Raw genomic sequence first — 27,647 nt, forward strand, 5'->3', positions numbered from 1 at the left:
CAGGTAATTTGCTCTAAACCCACAAATTATAGATTAAAAAAAAAAAAAAGAGATACAGTGTGTTCAGTTAGGAGCTGAAGTGGTGTGGTAGGTGGAGACTGAACTTTGCAGAGAGCCAGGCTCGCCATTCCAGGAGACTCAGGGGACTGCGAGGCGTAAGGCACGTGAAAGACGGAGGCAGCCTAAGGCATCGGTGGGCTTCATTTACATAGCGCTCTTGCTCGCTGGGCTGCATTTACTCTGAAACCTTCTACTGTTTTGAAAGCCACAGTTGTTAATGCTCTCAGCAGCCTTCATAAATTACTTTGTCATTTCTGGATTGAGCGTAATCTTAAATAAGAGGGGTGCCCATTCACGTACCGGCCAAAGAGCTGATAACTACGGTGGCCCTGAGAGCTTAACGCACTGCGACCTAAGAAAACACATGCAAAAAGACAAAACACAAACAATTTTAGAAAACATCTTCATCAGTTTGACAACACATGTGCTGTAAATACACACAACACAAGCAAATACAGAAACACGCTGCAAGTGGCACAGACAATAACGGAGGTGTTCACAGGGGACACAAAAAACATGAAGAACCTGCCTGGTACACACGTGTTGTTCAACACTTTGTGACTTTTGAGGTTAAAACGTTTCTGAATTTACATGTGTTTTGTCTATTTGCATTTATTTTCTTAAGCTTCAGGGTGTTGAGCTCTGATAATAATAAAAAAAGCAGAACTCCAACACACTGTTGTTTAAATAAGATGACAACAAACTGAATGACTTTAATAATCATTTCCCAGTAGAGTGTAACCAGAGAATTAGACGAGCTCTGATGTAAACATTTTACATTTTTTAATGAAGACTCATGCCATTATCAAATATACAGCAATTGGTGATTTATATTGTACACTGTAGCACTGTAACCGTAATAATACTGTATCATTGGTAGTTTGATGGAGGCCTCAGGTCAGTCGACAGCATGAGTGGTATCAACCTTCTCATCTATCACCCTCAGAAACAAAGCAGACAAGTGTACTTCCCAAAATGTAGAGCTATTTCTTTAAACACTATACATTATGATTAGATTAAGAAGCTTCTTTAAAGGGATATAAAGTGGCATCTTCCAAGTTCGCCAAAATATATGATGAATTTAATAGTATCAAGCCCTGCGCTTTTTTTGCATGTACCTTTACAGTATAAGCCTGTTTTTGCCAAAGCCTTGAGCTTGAGCCTTACCGGCTGATTTGTGCATGCACAAGCTTTTGGTAATAGCATACCTCGATACTCACCTGATTACTGACACAGTCCAAATCAAAGTATAACTGACATGCGTGGCTGTTTCTGAGCAGTAAGTTTTGTGAACTTTAAACTGTACAAAATCCTATAATCTGCAGTGTTATATGGGCGGCATGATATTTTTAGATGATATGCAGTATCTTCTGGCATCTTGTAGGTTGTCTTAATGCTCTGTTCAAGTATACGGGCTCGTACCCTTGCTGTATGAGTGGAATGAGGTCAGCAGCTGTGCGTGATGCTCTGTTGTGGGTTAAGTGTTGCGTTTTTGTCTGTGCAGCAAAAGGAAGAAGAAATTGGAAGTGGGACAGGTTTTCACTTCACCCCATCACAGAATTTGCTGCATTATTAAAACACTGAATGTCTCCATTTGTGGAAAAGAAAGCTCAGTTATTTCTAAGACTCATTAAATGAGACTACACTCCATCAGAATCAACATAGGCTTAAAGTGGATGTGTAATTATATGTTAATCATTTGTAAATGGATAAAAACTGATTTAATTTAAGTGTAGCTTTTCTCTAAGTTACAATACTAATCTACAGTTTTGGCATTTGTTGATATCAGTGATCAATCCTAATTGGACCGTGCTTGCAAACCCTCCCGACATGTTTCTTTGTGTGTTAATGTTCTGGATGCTGTTAGGTGTTTCAAAAAAAAAAAAAAAGGCATTGTGCTAGTGTTTGACCAGCAGCAGCATGTCTCCTATTCAAGCGTTTCCCGATTGATGGATGCTCTCAAGGCGTACCATACTGTAGATGTCTTACCTCTGTGGATACAGTTTGAAACTCAGTGCCCTGTTGAGAAATACAAAACAAGAAGAAGATGTGATTTACGCCACTCTTTTCCTCCTTGTGAACCTATTTTGCATAATGTTCTTGTGCTGCAGGATTTTTACAGAGAGTCGGTGAAAGCCTTGTTACTGTACCAACTGAAACTGCTCTGTGTGTTTAAAACATGCTGCTTTAACTGCTTTGATAAAGAAATAAAACTCCTTCCAGTAATTTTACATCCGTGTCTTTGTCATTTCCACTGAGACGCGGCGTCAAAGGCACAGTTTGTGAGGGGACAGTAGGGGGCGACGGCGAGAGAGAGAGTGGGAATTGACTGGGCAGAGATGTCCAAAGTGAATTAATCTCTTTGAATGGCACTGTAAACATGAGCTGTGCCACTATTGACTGCAGGGGGTTAGAATCTGGGACTGAATCTAAGGCTGGAGAAGAGAAGAGGCTGTCGCAGGATTAGTATGAATAAATAATGCAGACAGGCTTGGCTTTGTGCAAAGAGCTGCCTCCTCGTCTCAGATATAAACTTCTTCTTGATACACAGATACAGATACATGCATCTAGAAAATAAAAAATAAAAAAAAGTCATAGCAACAGATTTAATCCTTAAAAGTCCAAGTTCAAGAGTCTTCGTCAGCCCCTCCTCCATGGACATCTGGTTAGTTTAGGACTCGCCCCTCTGCCCCGGCTCCTCCAGGATGTCCACAGCTGTCTTTCCTGTATTGTCCAACAGGGGGCGCCACTTTGGGGCTTCAATGGCATCCAGGAGAGAAGCAAGCCCGACCTCCAGCTTCTCCACGGTCTCCTCCACCTTCTGCAGGAGACAGAAGACATATTTTTGTGGCTGACATATAAATAATACATTAATAAGTTGTATTATGAATAATAGAGTCATCGCTCATGAATAATACGATGACTTATTCATATGAATATTACAGTTGCCCAAAACAGCGAGTAAGGTAAGGTCAGAGTGAGTCTGGGGTTTGTCAAATGAGATGAATGTGGAGACTTTACAGTAAGTCATCAGTGTTTTGGAAAGAGCTGAGAAATCATGGAGATTTTTACACAATAAGTGAGACTCCAGGCTGCAGCTTCGTCGGCATCTCATGCTTGAAAGGAAATGCTGAGGATTTTTTTTTGGCAGCCTCAGATGGAGAAACAGCTGACATTTAATAATGAATTTTACACCAGGAGGGGAAAAAAAACATTCTGAATCCTGGTGACTTCAAAGCACTGAGGGCTGAGTGTGAGGTCGGTTTGGAAACGGCACCTTCTCCACTACATCCAGGCGGCTGTGAAGGTTGGTGTGCTCCTGACAGGCACTTGAACGCACCGCTCGAGGCCGCAGTTCAGGCTCAGGACCTGAAAACAGAATGGATGTGTATATGAGTGGACGCACAGCATACACTATGATGCACACACTTACAGTTACAGGTATTAGGAAGCAGAAATATTCTTTCCTATGGCGGTAGGAGATACTAAAGTCCAACCTGTTCTGGAAAACAGAAAACATTCATCAACATATTTAGTGGACAAAGGTGTCGGTCTTCTCATATATCCCATCAAGAAAGCCTAAAAGACCAGGGTTCTTAAAAGAATCTTTTTGGGAACTGGGTTTTTCTAGTAACTGTCCAAGGTGCTCGAAGTCTCACTCAAATTTAAAAGGGTTCCTCCAGAAGCTGTAACTTGAAGATGAGGTTCTTTGAGGGTTCTTCTAGGAACTTCATCCTATGGAACGGTCACTTGAAGCACCTTCAGTGTAATTTTACATTAGCTGAGTAGCCAGTTGCATATTTGAGTAACCTCTTCATATGTAAAGGGTTTTTTCAAAGCACCACAAATATATATATATTTTTTTTTTTAATTTATTTTTTCGGTGCCTTTATTGATAGTGCAGTAGAGAGAGACAGGAAATGGGGAGGCAGAGAGAGGGGGAATGACATGCAGCTAAGGGCTGTCTGATGCGGGACTCGAACCGGGGCCAACTGCAGCGAGGACTGTAGCCTCTACACATGGGGCGGATGCTCATCCAACTGAGCTACTCAACACCCCACCACAAATATATTTTTAAGTTCCTTGAGCACCCTGTTGGATGTTCGAGGCACTTTTAGTTTTTACAACATACAGTATAGGCAAATTTCCCAAAATGTAAAACCAGCTTGAAGTCGAACCTTTGATGCTACGATACAAGAAAAAAAGCATCTCTCTCAGTGCAGTTAAATGAATGTCTTAATTCTAACAAGGAAATCTACTGTTTGGATCATTTGCTTGTTTCCAAATGAAGTTGTGTTTTATTGGTTTTCTCATAATGGCAGGTCAGTGATCTGCCTTTCTTATGTGGAGTCTAAACGGAGAATAAACTGTGCAACATTCAGCGCCATGAAGAAGAGCGTGATTTTCTTGGTGTGAGCACTTCAGCCAGATGGGGAGGGGCCACCTGCATTGTTCGAGCTGCCCCCCCCCCCCCCCCCCCTCCCCCCTTACAGTGATGTTTCCAATTATCTGTTTCTCTTTGAAGCCGACATTTTTGAGGGGAAGTCTTCATTCTCTCGCAGGACGCGGCTCCCATTTCCTAACACCTTCTCGTGGCTGCAGGCCAAGCTCCCATTCACAGCATTTGTACTTTATAAATGAGCAAACTTCTCCTTCATTTCCTGGATGCTGGCGGCGTTGCTGTCGCTGTTATTTAGATAAAACATTTGGAGTGTTTACAGACAGCTAATGCCCGAGAGCGTGTGTTGTTATTGAACATTAATGATGCTAAGGCTGTGTTAGTTTGCCTCTGCAGAGTGCTTTTTGTCAGTGTCATTCCTCTCATACTGTGGCTGCTTACCAGTGACCAAACAAGGATGTGCTTTCACCGTTTCTACATAGTTAGGAGCTAAATCCTTGCAAAAACACTTCAGGTCGCATCTTGAAGTTTTCTTTTATAACCACTGTTCTATGAGCTGGTGCCTTCCTGTGAGCTGTGAAAACCTAAACTCAAAACCCTCAAACTGCTTTCTTTTGACTTTCTTCAGGTTAAAATTGTTATGTTTTTTTGATTGACAGGTAGTCATATTGGACCCTTCTTTTGAGCACAATGAGAAAGCTCTCTGTCTGAACCTTTTCCTACCATCTCATACCTCTGTATTGCTCAGTTTGTCCTCTCTAGAGCTTCACATGGGTTTATGGAAATATTCATTTCAGAACAAAAGCATTCAGTCTGCTGTCAGATAAACACAGACTGCTGCTTTGTTCAGGTTTACAGCTGTGGACTTCAACACATTCACATCTGACGTGAACTAAAAAAGATTTGCTTTTATTAATGGCACATTTAAAATGTCCCCCTGTAAGAGGAATCTGCTCCGTAACGAGTCCTTTACTCCACCACAGACCCGTCAAATCTTTTGTTCCTTAAGCAATGAAGGCTGTGCCAGCAGAGACAGCCAGAAATGATTCCCATATCTTATTCTGCATGATGTACAGCCGTGCCCGAGCATCACGCTGCCTTGATTTTACAGCGATATCCCATGGAAACATTTTACAAGCTCCATTACGCAGGCCGGAGGGGTGCCAGGTTCAGTACATGCAGGATGCAGGCCAAGAAAGAGCGACAGATGAATGAAAGGTAGGCTACAGTGACTTCATCAGATTTTCTCACTAAGCAGATGGGGCAGATGTCTCAGCAATGAAGGTTTGGTTGAGCATGAACACATGAATATTTCCTGCACAGGATCTTGGAGGTAGAGTCAGATTTCTAAGTTGTCAAAAATGGTGGTGTTTTGTTGTTGCATTTCACAACAACCACAATCCACAATCCACTCCAACTGTAGCAGAATGTGCTGCTGGTTTCCAGATCAGCAAAAAAAAAAACCCCAAAAAAACAGGGCTCTCAAATCCCCCCCAAAACCACAGCTGCGCTTCCATCGACGTGTGAGTGTGTGTTTGTGTGATCAGCGTGTGTACACAGCACATCCTGCTCTTTAGGAGGGGAAAAACGTGCAACAGAGAGTTACATGCTGATGTTCACAGTGAATGCCTCACCCACTGAGTCTGCCAGAGCTGCTATGAAAAGAAAGAAGTGTGTGTAATAGACTGCAGATGCCATTAATGTGGCTGAGATGTTATATTGTCACCAGTCTGTTTCCAAACAGCGAGAAGGCATTTGTTCCTGTTTGTGTTGGCTTTCGCTCATATGAAGACTTTTTTTTTTCCTCTCAGAGCTGTTCCAGGAGGTTGAGAAATCACATAGTGACCCCCCACCTCCCCTACATACTCCAAGGAATCACACACCACAGGGAAAGCAAACGTAGATATGATGATCTGACTGACTCCACCCAAGGACAAAGGTGAACCACTGTGTGTGTATGTGTGTGTGTGGCGTGTGTGTAATGTTTCTTTTTTTCTGAGGGGGGATGTGCACTGACATGGCCTCTCTGCAGGACAGAGGGAGTTCAGTCGAATGCAGAACTGAGGAGTTAGTGCATAACAACAGTGTTCATACAAACCAAGCTCTGGCCTGACAAATGCCAATAGAAAACATTAAAGGTCCCATATAGTATAAAGGTAGATGTCTGTGTTTTGTTTGATTATAGAGCAGGTCTATGTTTTATATTAATACGATGAAAGTATCAAAGCGCTTAGTCAACAGAGAAATGCACACAGCCTGTAGAAACTGAAACCAGCTATCAGGACCTGTCATTTTGTGATTTCATAACTATACAGTCACTGCTCTCAGCCATGCCCCATGGCGGGGCCCACCTGGACCCACCATCTGACCTTGCAGGATTTGATTTCTGTGGTTGTGTACCTGAAATCTGCTATATTTTTATTTGATCACTCAGAAAACAGTCAGCCAATCAGAAGAGAGGCTCCTCGCCTCCGCCTTTCTTCTGATTGGCTCACCAACCTGTTGTTACTAGAGCTCCAGACAGAAGCCCGAGAGAGGAGATGTAAAACTACATTGAGATGGTTTTTGGTTCTTAAAACCACAAATATATCTTTTTATGGATCAACACTTCAAAATAAACACAGGAAACGTGTATGTAAATATGGAGCTGTGAGGTGGTTTACAAGCAATAAAGAATAAAATCCTGTACCAAGATGTACTGGCTGTATTGCAGTGTGTACCTCCCTGCTTGAATATATAGTGAAAAAAATTAATCTGAGGTGAAATAGCCAATGAGTCCTTACACTTCGACGTCTCTAATTGCTTACAGTGCACACACACTTCAGCTTCAGGGCTTCACTTTAAAATAAACTTCAAATGCCTTGATTGCTCACACGTTGACCGCTCCAGGCGATTCGGGGGCTTCTGTCGCTCAGAGATCAGACCTGAAACCTCAGTTCACTTCGGCGATTAAATAATAGCTGCCATATCAATTTCTCCTGGCTTTTAAGATTTGTGAGACCGGTGGAGTGGCCACATCCTACCTTTAAACAAGAACTATTTCACCCTGGTAAGTTTTTTTTTTTTTTTTTAAATGAAACTGATGGAAATAAAATGAAATGAGGCAAAATGCTTGGTGCGTTGGTAACTGTGTGTGATGGTGTGCGTATGCTTCCTGCAGTTGGCCATTCTTGCAGTATGAAGTCAGTGTAATTCACACTGGAGGCCGTCACTCACAGATCTGGCTCTGGAGGACTGGCCCACATTTCTGTGAATTTCCAGTGGATTATAGTAACGCTGGTAAACAAAGCTCAAAACACGGCTGAGGGGCAGGAAGATGAACATGATAGATGAAGGGAAGAGTGATTGTTTGAAACTCTGCTGACAGTATATTAGATTATGTGCAGCCAGAGCTGCAGTTAAATTAGTAACAGATGTGCTGGCAACACCCTGAACACACACAGACCCACATGTGTGTGCGTGTGTGGGGAGACATGATGTCAGTTCAGCTTCATGTGTGTTCATCCAGCCATCATCTACACACACTTACATGCATTATACCATGCACCTAAAGCAAAATGTATGGAATAGACACTGATCAATAAATCATCTGTTCTAGTAAATCAACACACCAAACACTGAACTCGTTTAGCTGCTTCCTCTTTGTGCCCTCTGGCCCTTCCTGTCTTGACCTGTGACCCCTCTCTCCCCCCCTCCTCCAGACCCCACCCAGCATCCCTTACCTGCTGCAGCATAGCCAATCAGGAGGAGGAGAAGTCCGATCGAGGAGGTGGGGGGGCGGATCATAGTGAGGAGGTGAAACCTGGTGAGCAGCTGGTGACGAAGATTGAAGAGCGTGTGCGTGAGAGGAAGGAAGAGAAACAGCGGGTGAGTGAGAGAAAGAGAGAGAGAGCCCCCAAATCTCCTCTAATTCTGAACCAGACTGAAAAACCAAATGATTTCCTCTCCTCCTCAGGTCTCCTCCTGTCCCTGTGCTCGCTCTCTTGCTCTCTAATCCTTCCCTCCTTGACTTGGTTGCGCCCAGTTTCCTAATGAAAACATTAGATGCAGAACAAAAAGCTCAGTATCTGGGAAGGGGCGGGAGGGATGTACTGGGGAGGGGACTCGGATCTCAGAGCAGACAGGCCGGCCTTTAAAGAGGGCACTTACTAGTTTTACCTATTATGTTGTGCAACTTTTGTGTTGTGTGTGTGTGTGTGTGGCATTTTCATGTCCACATTGAAGTTGGTCAGGAGTTTTTCAGATGTTAGATTAATGCAGACAAGCTCCCACTTGTTTCTGTTTCATTATTTAAGCTGTATTTTTTTCAATAAAAGCAGGAGAGTAATAAAAGGACTCGGGGCTGCCAAGCTTTTTCTGGGAAAATCAGCCAGTGTTTCCGTTTAGCAGGAAGTCTGACGAATCAAAATCAATTCAGCAGCAGAGAATGGCCTTTATAATCGCATTGATTGGTTCCTGTTATTCCCACTGACTTCTCCCTCTATGTCTGAGTGACTCACACACCTTCCCACACACACGCTCGGAGACAGCCAAGACTATTACGTAGTAAACATGGTCATCTTCGTTAAGCCAGACCATCTTGAGCCTCGTGCTTTTCTCACTTGTCTGGTCTCTTAAGCAGATCTACAGGTTAAGCAGCAGAAAACAAAACTGGAGGAAAAGTGAAGAAGGGATTGATGAAGAGAGTCAGAAGACGACAGGAGTACTGCTCTGCTGTGACACACTGTAGTGATTCAGATAGATAGATAGATAAAAACAGAAACACAGACCGTGGACACAAGAAAATAATATACATAGAATTATATAGAATATATAATATATCTCACACATGAAAAATTATACATTGATTTATAATTTGATCTTACTAAAGTCAGTGGAAACTCATTTATCCTCTTAGGCAAAGCTACAAAAAAAAAAAAGATCAAAATCCCATTTGAAGTGACAAAAGTAAAAGAATAATAATTTCATACTGTCAGAATGGATTTGATTCGCTAAACCTCACACAAGAAAGAAATGTTTTTCTAATGTGACACATTCAGGAGGATTTATCAAGCCTTCACATTTGTAATATTTAATAGAAAAATTAACATGTTAGTTTTTCCTCAGTGGATTATCTGAAAAGACGAGAGAGAGAGAGAGAGAGAGAGAGAGAGAGAGAGAGAAAGAGCTATTTCACTCTTACATGTGTGTTATGAATTATTCATATAAAAGAAATGTACTTGTTATTATATTATTGCAGAGTTAGCAAAGTGGCTATTTCTTCATCTGTAATCTGTAGACGTTATGTAACAAAATTAAAAATATAATGAAATAGTTTTTGAGCATGCAGAGCAATAATAAGAAGAGAATAGTAACGTATCATCAGGTCAGCATTATGCTGCATTTTTAGGCACTAATTAAAACATGCAAATGAGGATATTAATGTTAAATGGGGAGTATTACTGTTACATCATTAATGGGATTTACACAAGATAACATACATTTATCCTAGAATTTACTCCATAAAATAATTAGTATATTAGATCTATCAAAAAACCTCTTTAAATTGCAATCTGTTTGGTTGCACCACATGTAGCTTGTGTTCCATATTCCTGTTTTCAGGTCCCTCAGCAATTACAGAGCTAACAAGTCGTCATGTGGTCTGGCACATGGAGCGGTGCAGATGAATCACACAGAAATGTATCATTACAAATCTCAATATCACTCTGTAGACTCCCATGAAAGAGAACAATAAAAAAAAGCATTATATAAATGTGTGTCAAAGTTCATTCAGGTATTGAATGTTAGTTCAAGTCCGCCCAGCAGACACATGCTGAGGCACGGAGTGTCTGCAAGAACACAGAGCCAGAGGATCATGGGATCCAGTCAGCCGGCGTCACGCTGATCTGTGGTGTGACAGACTGCTGGAGGCAGGGTCACCTTCTCACCATCTATTTCTGTCCAGCTGTCTGTATGTCTACTTGTTTTGTTCACCGTAGTAACGATGACCAAATGTCCTCACAGGCATGGAAGGATGAAGGAGACCCTCGCTGCTGGCCTTCATCATCATCGCCACTTATCGTCACCTGAACATGGACCTCACTAAACCTTGTTGTTGCCAGGACATAAGCTCAGCTCTCTGTACCCGTCTGCCGCCTGGCGTACACTGGCTTCCTGTCCAGTTTTAAGGAGCTAAATCTAATTTGAGTGATGTGTGTGGTTGTGTGTGTGTGTGTGTGTGTGTGTGTGTGAAGTCTGTTACTACATCAAAAGAAAAAAACCTCCACCCTCTGCTTTTAAGACAAGCCATTAGTTGACCTTTGGTTTCCCTTGACTGTGCCCTAATCCTATTGTAGATCTGCTGTACTTACTCTGCATGTCTCTGTAAACTATCAGCTGGACAACTCCAAGTTTTCAGCTTATTCACTACATGACGCCTGTCCGGTAGACACCTCATCACATACGTACTGTATATTTAGTATCCAAAGGATGAAGATAAATCTTTAAGCTATTCAATGTTGGTATTATTTTTCTACCTCTGTAGACAAACTCTAATAATCTGCACGCAAAACTATTATTATTATTATCCACTATTATCCAATTTTCTGATTATTTCATGAGTCTTCTTGGCAATTTGACGCTTTGATGCTGCATAAAGGTGTCAAATATAACTCTCTTACTCTTAGAATGAGTTGCTTATAATAAATTACCATCATTAAGGTCAGTTTATGTTTGATCAGAACTAGTTTGTAATACGTGTTTTCTGACCACAATTATAGTTGTTCCAGACGGCCTCATCTGAAGGCAGAGTGCCCAAAAGCCAAGACATGATCTCTTAAATATGGAAGTCATTGGTGTCGCACTTGGTTGTTCACACACACACACACACACACACACACACACACACACACACACACGACACACACACAACACACACACACACAAAAGGCAAGAGAGAGAAAAGTTCACACCCTTGCTCCTTTCTCACCTCCACACAGCATGACCAATCACGGCTTTAAGAGACTGTGAATATCGGATTGTCGGGTTTCATAAAGTTACAGAAATGGTCAGATACAGCCCGCTCTAATCTGAATTCAGGAAACTGTGGAGGAACCCGGGTTTCCAAAGCTGTTCCACCATCCTGCAAGACCTCTCCTTTTCAGTAACACAGCACAAAAACCCTCTGCTTACTGCGATGAATGAATGAATGAATGTAGACACAGTGATTGCACAGTAGTAGTCTCTTATTCAGTAATGAGACACAGTGTGTTGCAATTCCTGTTACTTTAATTTTGATACTCAGCTGTCAGCTCTGTCAAAGGTTCCTTAATTAAACAACTCCAAATCCTCTTCCCCTGCGTGTTGCATCGTTGTATTTAACACACGTAGATACAGAAAACGAGACACTGCAGTTTAACAAGCAGGCACCCTCAATTACTAGGGATTTACTGACCATCCAGCAGCTATCTTAGCCTCTGTGACTGCACACAGCTCTCCAGATCCTGACGTCAGAGGACGGGTTACTCACCCTGTAGACAAAGACTACTTTGAAATTACAGTGGCTTTTCTCCTCTCCTCAGACAGAGACCAAACTAATGTCAACCTCGCATCAAACTCCCGGTAAGACAGCGAACGTGCCAACACAGAAATGTAAAAGTAACCAAGCATTACTGGGATAAGTAACTGTAACATGATTACTGGATTTCAAGTTGTAATCCCTCACACTACTCATTACTGAAAAAAGTAATCACACAACTGCAACACGTTACTAACGGAGGTGATGTCAACAACTCTCAAGTATAAATCAAAGCCTATGCCGTAAGTACCTATGGCAGGACTCACCCATTGCCCTGACTATAAATCCAGCTTAAATGACTGCTCTCAAATGTTGGGCAACAAGCATGCTGCACACTGTGGACTGTAGTGGGAGAATTGCAGGAATGGGAATAAAGACTCACTACAAACATTGATAGATGTGGTACCAGTTTGGGTGGAGGGGTCTCAGGCATTGTTAGATGACTGTAGAAGCATACTGACCTCCTAACCATACCTGCACTGATAGTGGTTTCTCTTTTTTGGTTTCTCTTATTTTTATCTTTATTTTTACATTTGCAACAACCCCTTATGGACTATGTGGATTATACTGGGATAATAATAATAATAATCTGGGAATTCAGTTTCTGTCTGCTACCCCGAGTATTGTGTTATCTTAGCAATAAAACAAACAGTAGGTCAAACAAGCATGGGCTAATTTCATTTTAGGACCAAACTCATATTTAAGCTAGAGGAATGGTAGACAAGAAAACCTTTGAACATTAGTTTCCTTCGTTGTGATTGACCCTTTACTTGACACTACCTGCACTGTGCAACTCCGCCTATCTTACACTCCATTCACTACACTCAGATTTACCTGCAAATACTGTGTGAGTCATGTCTGCTAAAGGGATTATCTCTGATTATAGGTGCACATTCATGTAGTGATATGAGTTGGAGCACACTCATTACCTTGACGATGCCTGTCCAGTGAACGCTGCCATCACTGTCGCTCCTCAGCTCAGATTTGAGGGACAGGTTGGATATCCAATCAGAGCTGAATAAGATCTGGACTGCTTGCCGGCTGCTGGTAGCAGTCAATGTAAAGTCTCGGTTATCTGTCTGGCTGGCAGCTTGTCTCTCTCTTCAGGAACACTACATGTACAGTTTGTTTGTGGTGTTAAAATTTATCTAGAGAAGACTTGCTCTTCCACAGCAGTACTCTACTTCAGTTTCTTACAGATGCAGACACTGACATCCGACAGATGAGCATGAAATCATCTGCTACTGTCGTCTGTGTACAGACATGTGACAAACTGAAGGAAAAACCAGCGATAAGTGTCTTATTAAGGTGTTGGGCCACCAGGTGCCACCAGAACAGCTTCAATGCACCTTGGCAGTGATTCTCCATGTCTCTGGACTCTATTGGAGGGATGAGTGCCATCCTTGCTAAAGATATTCCCTCATTTGGTGTTTTGATGATGGTGGTGGCGAGCGCTGTCTGACACGTTGGTCTAAAGTCCCCTGTAACTGGGTGACTGCGAAGGCCATGGCATATGATTCACATCATTTTCATACTCATCAAACCATTTAGTGACCCCCTTGTGCCCTGTGGATGGGGGAACTGTCATCCTGGAGGAAACCGCTTCCATCTGGTTAGAAATCTTTTAAAATAGGATAAAGGTGATCACTCAGAACAACTTTGTATTGATCTGCAGTGACCCTTTCCTCTAAGACGACACATGGACCCAAACCATGCCAGCAAAGTGCCCCTCCACAGCATAACAGAGCCGCTGGATCCCCTCACTGCAGGGGTGAAGCATTCAGGCCTCTACTGCTTCTTGCCGTTTGCCGCACATTAACTCGCCCACTTGTGGAGAGTATGGCGAAGGATGACTCATCTGGCCATATCACTTTTTCACCACATTTCTGTAGACCAGTGCCTGAACTCTCAAATCTGCTTTCATCTATGTAGTGAGGGCTTTATGCACCGAAACGTTACTGTAATATTCATCATTAAGTAATTGTCGACAGACTGTTGTTGTTGACACATCTGATCACATCCTGCATTGACTTTCGCAGTCACCTGGGGAACAGTGCTTTTCTGTTTTTCCTTGCATATCGCACTAATGCACGACCCTATTTACTGACGTATTTCCCATAGATCTAAATGCAGATTTTGCCTTAGTCACTGTTCCTATTGTTGCCCTAACCAATTGAACAGTCTTTGAGACTGAAGCTGCTGCCATCTGTGCCCCATCTGTAAACCCTCTTTCAAAGTCACTTACATCTTTTCCTATCACCATCTTGACACAAAATCTGAGTCAAGTGGACCTGCTCAACATTTTTTTTACATGCCACAGAGCATGCCTGGATGTTAATTGCTTAACTGTACCGTGCAGTGCACCTGTGTGGAAGCATCTGCATTTGTTATTTTTATCCACTCATTTTATCCATTCATTCAGATTTTACCTTTAATTTGTCACCTGTCTGTATCTCACAGAGAGCAGCTTGAGGTAAAGTACAATGCATCTTGACTCCAGATGTGGAAAATAAAGATAAAAAATATGTTGTGATTTCAGTGGCACAGAAATCAGATCTGGACATGCTCCTCTACCCTTTTGGCTCCCCTCACCCCACAACCCTTCATTTCTGATCCTCCATCCATAGTTGTATCCTGTATGTGGTTGAGCCTCCAGATCACTGCTCCCTAGATAAACCCTAAGTCTGCATCTATCTCCTTAGACCGCCTAATTAGCACTACGTCACAGAAAGGGGAAGTAATCCCAGTCTGGGCCCAGGAATAGAGCCCTGGGAGGGGCCAGGCCACTGGAGAGACGCTCCAGAGCCACGGTGCATGTGTCCCTGAGTAATCCCTTCTTAAATAGCCCATGGGCAGGGAAAGAGGGAGGGAGCCAGGTCAGGGGACGTTATACCGTGGGAGCAACACCAGTCAGTGTCCTGTTATCCCTCGGACACACCACACCAGCTGGAGCAGGAGAGGGATTCAGAGACAGAGACTCTTTGGACTGTAGGAGGACAGAGCTTCGACCACGATGAACTTTGCTGCCCAGTTATTCTACTCGAGCTACTTGAGTGAGCGACTTGAGCGTTTGTACTCACCTAGGCTTGCACTAAAAGACAGCGAGGAGAATGACCCCTTCTGGCAGAGGTGGGAAATTACAACATGTAGCCTCCTGGATCCCCCAGACCTTCCCCCTACCCAGATCAATCCCGTAGTGACAGATTTAATCTCTTCCCGGAGTTCGGAGGTAGGTTCGTCTTCCACAGTATCACAGCCTCTGTCTTCAGTTACCTTGATTCCTCCTCCACATCCTCCTCCCCTAACAAAGACACCCTCAAACCTTCAGTCTCTTCCTCTGACACCTCCTCCTCACCTTAATCATGAAAGTAAATCAACAAAGCCAACCACTGGTCCTCCAAATCCATGTTTGGCTGCTGTGGTCCCCAAATCTAGGGTTCACAAACTTCCTCCTGACAATCGTCCTTCTCCTCAGATGGTTTTTCCCCAAACCTCTCTTGCTCCGTCTTTGTCCTCAGCAGGAATGGCCTCCTCCTCTTCCATCCCCCCATCTTCGTCCTCCTTTTCCTTGGCTCCAACCTCTTGTAGAGGAGAGCGACTCCCTACTTTCCAAGCCCTGGTAGACTTGCTCCTTCACTTGGTCCTCTACCTTGTTCTCCTAATTGTGACAGACCCAGAGAAACCAAAAGTTACCACTGGATTGAAGAGGTAATTAGTGCTGCAGTGTCAATGCTATGTGACATCACATCTAGGTTCAAACAGGGGTTACAAGTCATTTTTCTGTGTTTGTCTTGAAGCATGATTATGGATGTATATAATGCATCAAAACTGTTTTGGACAGACTTCTTCAATCACAAAAGACAAATGAAAGAAAATCGATTTTCAGGGTTGTTTGGTCGTAGTATACAAACTCTCACTACTAGATAAAAAATACCAGACAGTTGTCGAACCCTGGCCTTAATTACAGAAAGATGCAGAATTGTAGTTACAACAATGCAACATCAACGATCGGGGTCACATAGTTGCTAAGAGAGATTTTCTCTCCCAAAATGTTCTAGTCTGAAATGGAAGCAGGTTAGGGCATTTTGTCTTTAAAAGGACATTAAGAAGCTGGGATAGCGCAGTGATGAAAGCCTGGTGGGCTGAGATGTCTTCCTTGCTTTCTACTTTGTCCTTACTTGTCGTTTTTTGAACCATTTTAAATTAAAAGAACCTATTTGTACCGTCTCAGCTCTTCATCCCCTCTTTTGAGGGAGCTTTTTGAGGCTTTATACTGACTGTCGTGGTGCTCTTTTCCCTCCTTTGATGATGTTTTTGAACTCTGCTTTTGAACCAAAGCACCCTAATCATAGGTGCAGCCTTGGGATTTTTCACTCTGTATGCACTGAAAGTGACTGATAAGTGGGGGAGAGGGCAGTAATGGACCCAGGAAATTAGGTGAAAGGTCAAAGTATTGTTTATGGCAGATCATTGAGATATAAATAGTCTGGGATGTTCTCTGCAGAGAGCTGGCAGCACTGCCAAAAATTCAGACATTGTTTGGGAAAGCTGCTCCACCTGGTGGCCTTCTGATGTCAATCTAGCACTATAAGCTTATGAAACCACTTTCATCACTGGATTGTTTTTATTTTACTCTTCTTAGTTAAGAAGTTACTCAGCTCTGTCTGGATTATCATGATGCAGCAAATCTGTATCCTTTCTGGCAGCCACAACTTTTTTGCTTATACTGTGGAAGTGAATCAGCTGTCCTAGCTCCACCGCACAACCTTATTCAAAGTTTCAAACTTAGCTGTTAACCATTTGTGATCTGCTTTAGTGGCTAAGTCACAGGGTTAATCTCCAATAGGTGTAATCCTATTATAATATTTCTTCTGCGTAGAGGAGCTCCTGATTAGCTATGTGTTTAGGGAAACAACCAAAAACAAGTAGTTTACAGTTTTGAGCAATGTCATTAGAGAAATGAAAGTAGAGTTAGTAGAAATTTTACTATTTAAATAAATTATACTATTCGATTATATACAATGCCCATTTACTGACCTGTTATAAATCAACCTGTTCTGCCTTTGGGCCTAAATTGCCACTTTAATCGCTTGCGTGTCTCCCGAAAAGAGGAGCTGAATGACCCAATGAATCATAACTTGATTTACAGATATAATCTGTCACAGTGAGAGGAAGCTGGGTTGACATGAAAGGTGAATCAATTCATCTTGTGTAAAGGATTGTGTGTGTGTGTGTGTGTGGGCACGTTCATGTACCTTCATAGCAGGGTTGAGGTCAGTTTGATTTAATATCACTGAGTTTGGGAAGTAGATCTAAATTTTTTTTTAAACTGTTAAATTCACGTTAGAAAGCCACACGTTAATGAGACTGGTGGCTTTAGTAGTGATGTCTGAAATGCAGTTTCAGTGTATAATTTAAATTTGGTGAATTAAAACTAACTCAAAGACGAGGTGTTTGTGGATTGGGTTTGCAAATTGATAACGCTTGGTTTTCATGAAAAGATTGGAGGGAGTTTAATTGCCAGAGGCTGCAGAAAGACAACAATATATTCTGGTTCATGTCATTTCTACTGAATCATGTCTTGTTTTATTATTGTTATATGTTATTATTAACTTTCAGCAGCCACTGGTTTCCATCCCATCCATTAAGCTGTAAATCATAGCACACATATCACCTCATTTCTTTTGTTTGCTATATAAAATATGCAGTTGAAGACAATAACTAATTTGAAAAGCTATCTGCATTCATGTGCTTTTGGGAAATTCCAACTTCATAACCCGAGAACAACTCAAGAAGCTATCAAATTCACAGCATCCATTTTTGTCAATTGTCAATCAAGTTTTTATCAGCTTGATTTGTGAGATGGATATCAGTGCTGGGGCTTCCTGGCTGCCCATCAACACACAGCTGTAGAGTCTTCATGCTTTCTCATTTTATTGCATTCGCTTGCAACAAAAACATAAGTTTAAGGAAAATGAAACTGCACATGATGTTTATTCCTAGTGAATTACTGATATAAGGAAAGTATCACGCCTCTGCAAATTGATTTTAATCCTGCAGTGAAATTAAAGGAAAAGCGTTTCAGTGTGCTTTGAAAAATGTTTTCCATTAATATAAAGTTTACTGGGTGTAACTTGAAGTAAACAAGCTAAAACACACAAAAATAGTTGTGTCATTTTTTAAGGATCCCCTGCAGTTCCCAGCTGTCACTGTGAGAAGGATAGTTTCACAGGATTCATGGTGTCTACTATGTAAAAATGTTTTATATTGAAAATGACTCGGTTAACTTCTATCTATTCATTTTGCAAAAGTACAGGTCAGGTTTTCACATGCAGGATATCTGATTTGAATTAAACCATATGTCTCTCACTTTATGACTCAGAGAGGAGTTGCATCTGGGCCCCAGTCAACCTGGAGCCTCTTACAAATGCTGCCCCATCAGTAATGGCACTGTGGGCCGCAGACCCACCCTCATTGAACCAGAGCGGCTGAAGGACTTTGGTGAGGAGGAACTTCTCAATGGAGATGTGAAGGTCTATGACACCAAGGTGGTGGGGGGTCCAGAGATCATGCTCATGGACCCCCCCAAAACGAGAAGGGTCAGCGAGTTCAGGATTGTCCCCAGACCTCCTGCCCAGTACCTCCGCTTTGAAGACATCAGCGCAGCAGCCTTCAGGATCCAGTCAGGGATACAGAAGACACCCTGCACGGTAAACTGGCATATGACCTCACAATGTACAGTGATGAAAGAGGAGGGTGATCTCTGACCTCTGTTAGGAGAGCAAACTTGTTATTGGAAACACTTTTATGTGAATTAAGTTAAAGAACCAGCATCAGTGATCTGGTGAATTCACACCAACAATTAGGTGCTGGTCATAGACAATTTCTATGACCAGCACCTAATCATCGTGGTCATCACAGATGCAATAGAATAGAAATTGTCTTTTTCAAGGCAAGTTTAACACAAATGCAAGATACAATACAAACACCAACTGTTGGCAAGCTACAATCAGTAACATTACTAAGTCAAAAGGTTTGAATTAAAGAAAATATACCTCAGCATTCATTTCCATATACTTTTTTTCCATAACAACAAATCACAGCACTAGAACTTTACACCTAGAGTATGTCCCAAAAATATAATGTCTCAGTATCTCAAACTTAAAGAAGAGAAGGAATGGACAAATGGTCATTAGAAAAAATATATAGTCCGGGCCCTTCACTGAACAATTATAGATTATTATATCATAATTATATATTAAAAATATATACTCAGTTTACCAAGTATATGGCAACCACTTTAATGAAAGTTAAAGATTTCTTCAAATATATATTTATTTATATTTCAAATGTACAATATATATTCATTATATGTTCATACATTTTATAAAGATTCTATATATATATATATCATAATTTGTATCAAACCTATGCATACTTCTTTGTCTGTAGCTGTAATTTTGCACACATTCATTCATGCTGAAATTCATTCATTATCATACTTTTGTATATTTCTATTTAATGGACCAGAAGTTATCAGTTTGCATGTTTGCTTTACTTTTAGACATTTTCATTTATAGGATTTGTTGCAGTAAGTAGCACAGTTCTCCTGCTGTGATCATTCAGGTTTCTTCAAATTACATCAGTTTATATTTTAGTTTACTCTCAACAGCATTAATTACAGAAAATGCAGATTGGTGAACAAACTAAATTAACACGGTAGATGAACCGAATTAATAGCTTTGCCTACGGTGCAGTTCAATTCACTCATTAGATTAAGCTGCTCTTCAAATGCTGTTTCCTTGTGTGTGCAGTATTCCAGACTGTCCAAACAGTACGGGATGGAGATCTACCTGAAGAAGGAGCACCTGCACTACACAGGCTCTGTGAAGGAGAGGGGAGTCCTCTACCTGCTCACCTCCCTCACACAGGTAAAACATGAGAGAGAGAGAGAGAGAGAGAGAGAGAGGGAGGACAATCCCCTCTGACAGGTGTGTCAGGTCACAGCTAGTGTGATCTGCTCTGCGTGCAGACACACGTGTTAACTGACCACTGCTGACCTGTGGTGAGAAAAGTAGTGTCAGTAAAGACAGTGTGTTGGGAATGTGTGATATATTTGTATGAGTAATTCTGATTTCTCTCAGACAGCAAAAAAATTGAATGAATTTCAGACAAAGTCATTGGTGATGGATGGATGACTGACAGAAAAATTACCTACAACTTGTTCATCTTCAGTAAAGCCATGTAAAGATCCTCTTTGTGCCAGGAAGCATCAGGAATTTTGAGAAACACTACCACTGACAATAGTGGCTAAAGACAAAGGCATAATGTCATCATAATACATTATTTAGGTATGTTGTTGTTAGTTGATGATTTATTTTATTGATTATTTATGATAATTAGTTATTGATGGGGTTGTTACGTTGAAAGACGTCGCTCATTTAAGGCCAGAAATGAGCACTTCATCCTGGCTCATTGCATCATATTGTGGTGTAACTTGCATTGGAAAAGTACTGTGTACCTCTCAGCAGTCAATAAAAGATATTTATCAAGCATGTGTTCATGTCCCTCCAGGAGCAGCAGAGGAAGGGTGTGATTGTGGCCACTGACTGTAACTTCTCCATGGCTGTGGCTCACCACGCAGTGGAGCTGAAGATCCCGATGTTCGTCATCATGCCGTCGTGCGTCTCCTCACCTCGCCTCAGGATCTACAGAGACTATGGCGCCATGGTCATCTCCTACGGCAGCACCGGCCACGACTCCCAGAACCACGCCCGCCATCTTGCCAAAGAGAATGGATACCTCTATGTGGAAGAGTCAGTCCCACTAACATCGACCTTGAAATTTAATGTAGCAGAGTTGAGAATATGCATGTGCTGAACATGCTGCAAGCCACTGCACTACCAGCAACACTGATATAGGTTTAAAAATCACTTTGAAGGCCTCCTGGGAGAGTCATTTTTCAAATCATAAAATATCTGCTTATTTGCTGAATCTATCGTAGAAGAAAAGTTCTTTTACTGTAGTCTGCATGTTAGCATAGTAAGTTGCATGACTGAGCATCAGAATAATCAGAATGATAAAGACCCACTCTGGAAAAAATACAATATTGTTTAAATTCACTATATCTGTTATAATCTGCTTTTCACCTGCATCATACAGGCACAATTTGAAGTAAGTGATTTGAAAAATGTCAAATCAATGTCTTTCACGGCAGACATTTCGATTTGTCTGGGCAGAAAAAGCTCAGGTTTAACAAATAACAGTATGCACCAGTCAGTGTCAGACAGGTCACAACTTCTGTCATGGAAACAGGTTTATTCTCTTGTAACAGCGGGAGGATCCCACCACTATACACTGTGAACTCTTTAGGGACTTTTAGGTGTTTATAGTTTATGGTAAAAATTTCCTAAAGTCCCAGAGTCTCAGAGAGGAGCTGATAGGCACATTTCCCAAAACTCAACTACGTGTTCTGTTGACGTATGCCTCGAGCAAGTTATTTGGAGGCAGGTTTGAAAGATAAACATAACACATGTACAGGAGAAACAGCCACACAAATGGACCTTCTCCAGGCTGCCTACATGCAGCTTGGAGAAGCATAATTCCACTTTACTGTGTAGCTCCGGAGCCTACACACAGCTGCCATAGATTCAGCATAACACCTTAACACAGTGGGAACAGTGCCACCCTTTAATGCAGCAACCCCTTTATATGAAGCTTAAATCCACCTTAACAGTGGTACAATAAGAGAAGACTCGTAACTCAGTAGTGTCAGTGACACAGCTGCCTACAGGTTTGGTAACATTAGCCATAAACTACTGGTCATTCCAGACCAAATGAGTCTGTGGGAGCAAAACCCCTGAATATATTGAATTAAGCAGCAAAGCATTTAAGTCTTATGAATACATTTTTTCATTTGTAAAAAAAAAAAAAAGTGTAACTTTTCAAACTGTTCTTTCAAAAGTTACATAATTTCACTTTAAATCCTTTTCCATTTTTCTACTGAAAGTAGATGATTTAAATAGTGAATAGAGAGAACTAACGCTTAAGAGCCATTTCATGCAAATGCAGCTATAGCACACACTGAACTTGACTGGTTATGTAACACTAAGGTTACTTTTGAGTACTGTAATGGAAGCTGGGAAGGACCTGAAATCACTTTTCTAACACAATTTCCCATTATTTGAGAACAAAGAGGAGTGAATTGCTTCTGTCATCTGTTGAAACATGTCTGGTGTCTGTTCACAATGTAGAGAAACAAGGATGAGACTTGGTATAAAGACAGAAAACTTATGAAACCTTTAGGTCTGCTTAACATCAGGTTGCTCTGCAGCCCTTCACCTCATCAGTTCTTCCTTTCTTTCTCCTTTTTTTCCGATGCCCAGAGATGAAAGCGCAGCGTACCTGGCCGGACTGGGCACTGTGGGCATGGAAATCTATGAACAAGTGCCCAAACTGGATGCAGTGGTTGTTCCTGCAGCTGGACAGTATGGTCTACTGGCTGGCACCGCCGCAGCCATCAAACACCTCAACTCACAGACTCTTGTCATAGTAGGTTGATGCAGAGATGTTTAATTTTTGGGATTAATGGAAACTTAACTACAATGCCTGTCATGTATAAGATGAGCAGATTTGTAGCCTCTGTCTAACACCAGTATTGTTAGTGCTGTGTCTTAAAACGAGGTCACATTTCTTGTACACCCTCACTTCTTATTTCAAACAAGAAATTGCTACTTGCCACCTACATCTCTCTGATGTTGATCCAAGTGTGTTTTTCATTCTGCTTGGATTTCCTTAACAAGATAAATGTATTTGAAGTATTTCGCCTTGTTCCACTCTCTGCCCACAGCTGTTAGCTCTATTTACAGCGGAGGAACAGAACTGCCCTCTACTGCAATCACAAAGAAATATCTCTGTGTACAGTCAAGCAATGGATCAAATTTACTGCCAAGCTTGATCCAGTAGTGAGCATTATGAGCCTGACTAAGGCTACCAATCTTCCCATAGATTGTCCTGTGTTCATTGTAGTAATCATATGAATGTCTCACATTTATTAATGTTAATATTAAACATGTAGCGCGTGTAATTACAGTGGGAAGGATGCTGCAGGTATGTAGACTGAGTATTCTTAATATCTGCACTATATACATCTTAAGATCATGAATTGTTTATGAATATTTATAGCCAAGCTAGCAGCTCCACAGATGCAGTTTCAGTCAGTATTTTTCCAATGTTTTGGTTTATGATTTTAACTAATGATATTCCCATCAGCCTCAGCTGTTTAGGCAAAATTAGCAAAGCTGCTAACATGCTAATATGGTTAAATGATGGTGAACGTGGTAAACATTCTACCTGCTAAACATTAGCATGTTAGCATTGTCATTGTGGGCATGTTGCTGCTTATGTGCAGCCGCACAGAGCTAGTAGCATGGCTGTAGGACTCATAGTCTTCTTTATACAAGTAGTAATATGGTGAAAAAAACAAACCAAAAAACAATTCTAACTGAATGACTTCCTTCCACAGGGAGTTGAACCAGAAGGTTTCCCTCTGCTGTTACAATCTCTGAAAACAGACAGTCCAGTCAAAGACATGCACAGCAACCCCAATAAGAAACTCTACGGAGGTAAGATCAGCACAAAGGTAACAATACTACATAATAGTACTATCAATTAACACTGAATAAACACCACATCATAATCTGCACACCTTCCCTGTTAGAAGCTCGTCTGGCTTTTCAAGTCCTCTCCTGCAGTAACTGAACATATGTTGATCTCCTGCCTTATTCAGATCTTATGGAGCGTTCGCTTGGTGTCAACACCTTCCAACTGTCAAAGAAACTAGTAGATAAAGTCATCACTGTCAGGTACGGCTTCATCACAGCACGTTCACACTTCTGAGCTTCTCGACATCCATTGTGTGAAAAAATATGGCATATGTGTTAAATTAAAGATTATGGTTTACTGCTCTGATCCATCTTTACATTTTGGCTTTTGAAGTATTGACTACTGAATTTTGGGGATCAGAAATAGACTTGATTACTTTGGAATGAAATCATCTCATATCAGATGTAATTTAAAAAAACGAATTAAAACTTAACATCAAACTTTCTTTTTCCCTTTCTCTGCGTGCTCACAGTGAGGAGGACTCTCTGGTGGCGATGCTGCGGTTTCAGGAGTTTGAACGCTCCACTGTGGATACAGAGGGAGCCATGGGACTAGCTGCCATCCTGGCCGGACAACTGCCAGAACTGAGAGGCAAAAGGTGAGTCCGACTTTTTAATATTAAGGCTCCTCTCAACCTCATATGAAACTTCACATCACCCATGTCCGTTTACAGACATCAGAGGTGAGGGACAGAGACCGACATTAGCTAAGCTCTCCTCTCATGTTTACAGAAGAACCAACACCTTTTGTATATGACGCATAGTTTTTTTAAACAATGTAAAAACCCTTAATACAATTTTAAATTTAGATCTAGAAATTTTTTCTGAAGGCCTGAAAAGCTTACATTTTGGCATTGCAGCGATGTCAGTGGTGCTAATCCGTTTGGCTACAGATAAAACAAGACTCCCTCTGTGTTTCTGCTGCAGGGTCGCTGTAGTGGTGAGCAGTGCTAATATGGAGCTGGAGCTGGTGAGGCAGTGTGTTGACCGAGCCCTGGTGCTGGACGACCGGGTCAGTAAGTTCTCTGTGCAGCTGGGAGAATGGCCGGGAGACATGGCCAAGCTGCTGGACGTCCTGTCCAGAGAGGACGTCAGGTAGAGTCAACACCCATCCATTTAGAGATGCTTTGTTCTGTTGCATCACGCTGCTCAAATCTGTTTTATGTTTAATGTCTTTGCTTTCACTCTGTCTTTTTCCTCCCAGGTTGTTGGACGTCTGCCATCGGAGACACGGTGACAAGTCAGACCTCTTCAAGGCAAAGGTAGGCGACTAATCTCTCCTCTTCACCTCACTCTTCTTCCTCCTCCTCTTCAATCCGCTCATCTACTTCCTCTTCAGTGCCTTGTAACTCTTGGCTTGGAGTTGGCAGTGAGTTGGCGTGACTTAGAGGGCCAAAAATATAAATAAAACAAAATAAAGTCTTATTTATGCTGTTTTTTGTATCCAGAAGAAACCCTGCTTATATTGCAAGAAAAATTCTACCACTTTCTATTATTATTATTATTGTTATTATTATTATTATTATTATTATTATTATTATTATTATTTTTATTATTACTATTATTATTATTATTATTATTATTATTATTATATTCATGAAGTTGTAGCTAACAGTTTGGTTAATAATTTTAAGTAATTTACTAATAATTCATAGATCAATTACAACTTATTGAAAAGAATTATCTCTGAGTTAAGATTGTGAAAAATCTCTGGATCTGGAAAAAAGCTGCAGATGATAGGGACCAAATTCCATTTAATAACAACTTAAAACTGGATATTTGATGGTTTTAAAGCCTTTACTAATGAATTGACATTTACAACTGCACACATAATGGTCTGCTAGAACATGGTGAACTGATTGAATATTTACTAATGGATTACCAATATTCATAACTGCATTATTACCTAATAAAAAATGTAAACATCATTAATATATGATTTATTAACCATTAATAAAAATCTAAAAGTATTACAAAGTGTAATATATTCAGTTTTTTTAGCCTAGTATGAGGGTTTAAAGCAAAACTATGTAAGCACCATTGCTCAATTGTATTCACTCTGTACAGCCTCACTTGGTCTGGTATGACCAGTTGGTTAATGTTAGCTATGAGTTTCTCTACTTGTGCTACTGTAAAGTTACATTTTAGCATTTACCATTGTCCTGTCAATGTGACGTATGACTACAAAAGTTTAAAAGTTAGTTTTGCTTAAAAATCTTATTTTCCTTGAAACAAACAAACTGACTGACGGATGAATTCCAATTCAAAGAAACTTGATTCATGAATCTTGTTGAACCAATTGTTTTCTCTTCATACTACAATGGCTTTGTTCTATCTTGTTTAAAAACTTAATGAAACTATTAAATTGCACTGGAAACAAATAGAATTGTCTCATTATCTCCTGCTCTGTATTATTACCTCTGCAATCTACACCTACAAATTGACTCTGTAGTTAATTCACTAGCTGTATCAAATGTGAAAACTGCTGTGTAATCAACTGGCAACACACTTACTGCACTAATTCTAGTGTGTGTGTGTGTGTGTGTATGTTAACAGGTGGAGTGTGTGGTGGAAACCAGGGATAAGTCACAGAGCGCTCAGCTGCGCAAGACGCTGAGTGACCGCTACCCTTCTATATTCTGGCTGGACCGGTGATCCCACCATCATCATAAACACAAACTATATTTACGATAGGAAAAAAAAAAAAAAGCAAATGACCATACTCATAAAATGTGAGATGACTTGCAAACACATACACTACTATCATTAATGAACTGTGTTACATAAAACTCATTAAGAAAATGACTGTTCAGCAAACCTAATACAAAAAGCCTTGAGATTATAGAGCAAATATTACTCATATTACTCTTATTAATTATGCTGCTGTTTTTCTTCAATCATGGCACCCTTTAATTAGAATAAAGTGGTTAGGCTGCATTCAGAAGATGAATATAGATCTTATTGATCACCATTAATCACAGAGCATGCATCATACACTGAAGACGCAGGCCCAGTCCTGCAGTGGTCTCACTCTAAGTAAGTACACACTATACAGCTCCATGAAACAACAACACAAAAGATATATTTTTCCATCCATATTGTTTTTAAAATTGTTGTATATATTTCTGTATTTATACTGTCTTGAGGTGGTAGTGTCAGTCCAAGTACATGTGTTAATAATAAATAAAACTGGACAAACTCTATGACCCACCCTGATTCTTTGGTGACTTGTTGAGTGAGTAAAAGTGATACAGGATGTGAAAGTGCGTTGCTACTTACTAGCCATTCCTGATTAACGGCTGGAGACAGCTGTAGTGGAGACTGGGCTGTTTAAGACGGGCTAATGCTCTTAAGTTTATAAGCAGAGGACATCGTGACCCCACGTTACTGCATCAGCCTCGTTCAGACGACGTCATACTGTTTACCTGTGTAACACAAACACGTTCCTCTGCTGGAGCTGTGTGATTGAAACTACATCCAAAACTGAATTATAAGACCATGTTAAAGTAATTTCAAATCTTTACAGGTTATAGATTAATTGACTGAATCAGTATCAGATAGACTAAGAAATAGTTTATACAAACAGAATACAGCAGGAATGAGTCCTAAAACCCGGAAATTAGTTAGCATTTAATCACTTCCGGTTCTCTCATCTCGAAGTTTATGGGTTGTTTTCATGGGGTTTTGATTAGATTAGGTCTGTGGTTAACACAAGCTCAAGACATTTTCACGCTTTTTTTTCTACAGCATAAAATATATCAGTAAATGCCCCAGTCGTGATTTCTTTAAGTTTTTACATCTCTTAAAAAGGCCAGTCACTAACAAATGGCTAAATCAGACTACAGAGGTCGGGATTTAAGACGTCATCACGCCGAAGAGGAAAGTCGGTGTACTCCATGGTAACATGGATATATTATAAAGTCTTATAACCCCATAAAGGTATGATCCACTCACCAGTCCGCTTTGACAG

The 27,647-nt window shown here is 40.9% G+C and overlaps 2 protein-coding genes across 5 annotated transcripts; one reads left to right on the plus strand and one right to left on the minus strand.

The window, feature by feature from the left end:
- Nucleotides 1-456: 456 nt before the first annotated feature.
- Nucleotides 457-15,452, minus strand: plac9 (placenta specific 9). 3 transcript variants are annotated; one of them, XM_022743648.1, is made up of 5 exons: nucleotides 15,370-15,452; nucleotides 8,963-9,082; nucleotides 8,182-8,272; nucleotides 3,338-3,429; nucleotides 457-2,881 (listed from the first exon to the last, which is right to left on the minus strand). In XM_022743648.1, the coding sequence occupies exons 1-5, from the start codon at nucleotides 15,376-15,378 to the stop codon at nucleotides 2,732-2,734; spliced, it is 462 nt and encodes a 153-aa protein (XP_022599369.1). In that variant the 5' UTR covers nucleotides 15,379-15,452; the 3' UTR covers nucleotides 457-2,731. The 3 variants fall into 3 exon arrangements, with proteins under 3 accessions (XP_022599369.1, XP_022599370.1, XP_022599371.1); XM_022743649.1 differs by having other exon boundaries at nucleotides 8,963-9,109; nucleotides 15,370-15,428; XM_022743650.1 differs by lacking the exon at nucleotides 8,963-9,082 and having other exon boundaries at nucleotides 15,370-15,450.
- On the plus strand, nucleotides 14,896-26,399 carry LOC111220550 (L-threo-3-hydroxyaspartate ammonia-lyase-like). Of its 2 annotated transcripts, none has more exons than XM_022743645.1 (11): nucleotides 14,896-15,722; nucleotides 18,397-18,724; nucleotides 19,829-19,945; nucleotides 20,589-20,830; nucleotides 22,400-22,565; nucleotides 23,539-23,638; nucleotides 23,803-23,878; nucleotides 24,151-24,276; nucleotides 24,605-24,772; nucleotides 24,882-24,939; nucleotides 26,234-26,399. In XM_022743645.1, exons 1-11 carry the CDS (start codon nucleotides 15,028-15,030, stop codon nucleotides 26,330-26,332), a joined length of 2,175 nt encoding a protein of 724 aa, XP_022599366.1. In that variant the 5' UTR covers nucleotides 14,896-15,027; the 3' UTR covers nucleotides 26,333-26,399. The 2 variants fall into 2 exon arrangements, with proteins under 2 accessions (XP_022599366.1, XP_022599367.1); XM_022743646.1 differs by having other exon boundaries at nucleotides 14,896-15,143.
- Nucleotides 26,400-27,647: the final 1,248 nt, after the last annotated feature.

Source organism: Seriola dumerili, unplaced genomic scaffold (genome assembly GCF_002260705.1).
Source record: "Seriola dumerili isolate Sdu_G_001 unplaced genomic scaffold, Sdu_1.0 BDQW01000073.1, whole genome shotgun sequence".
In the NCBI taxonomy this organism is placed as follows: domain Eukaryota; kingdom Metazoa; phylum Chordata; class Actinopteri; order Carangiformes; family Carangidae; genus Seriola; species Seriola dumerili.

Coding starts and splice junctions, on each gene's coding strand:
- LOC111220550 (XM_022743645.1), top strand. CDS start 15,028: ATGAACTTTGCTGCCCAGTTATTCTACTCGAGCTACTTGAGTGAGCGA. Junction 20,831..22,399: donor GGATACCTCTATGTGGAAGA/GTCAGTCCCACT, acceptor TCCGATGCCCAG/AGATGAAAGCGCAGCGTACC. Junction 24,277..24,604: donor CCAGAACTGAGAGGCAAAAG/GTGAGTCCGACT, acceptor TTTCTGCTGCAG/GGTCGCTGTAGTGGTGAGCA.
- plac9 (XM_022743648.1), bottom strand. Junction 8,273..8,962: donor CCGAGCGTGTGTGTGGGAAG/GTGTGTGAGTCA, acceptor CTTCGTCACCAG/CTGCTCACCAGGTTTCACCT. Junction 2,882..3,337: donor GCCTGGATGTAGTGGAGAAG/GTGCCGTTTCCA, acceptor TGTCTCCTGCAG/AAGGTGGAGGAGACCGTGGA.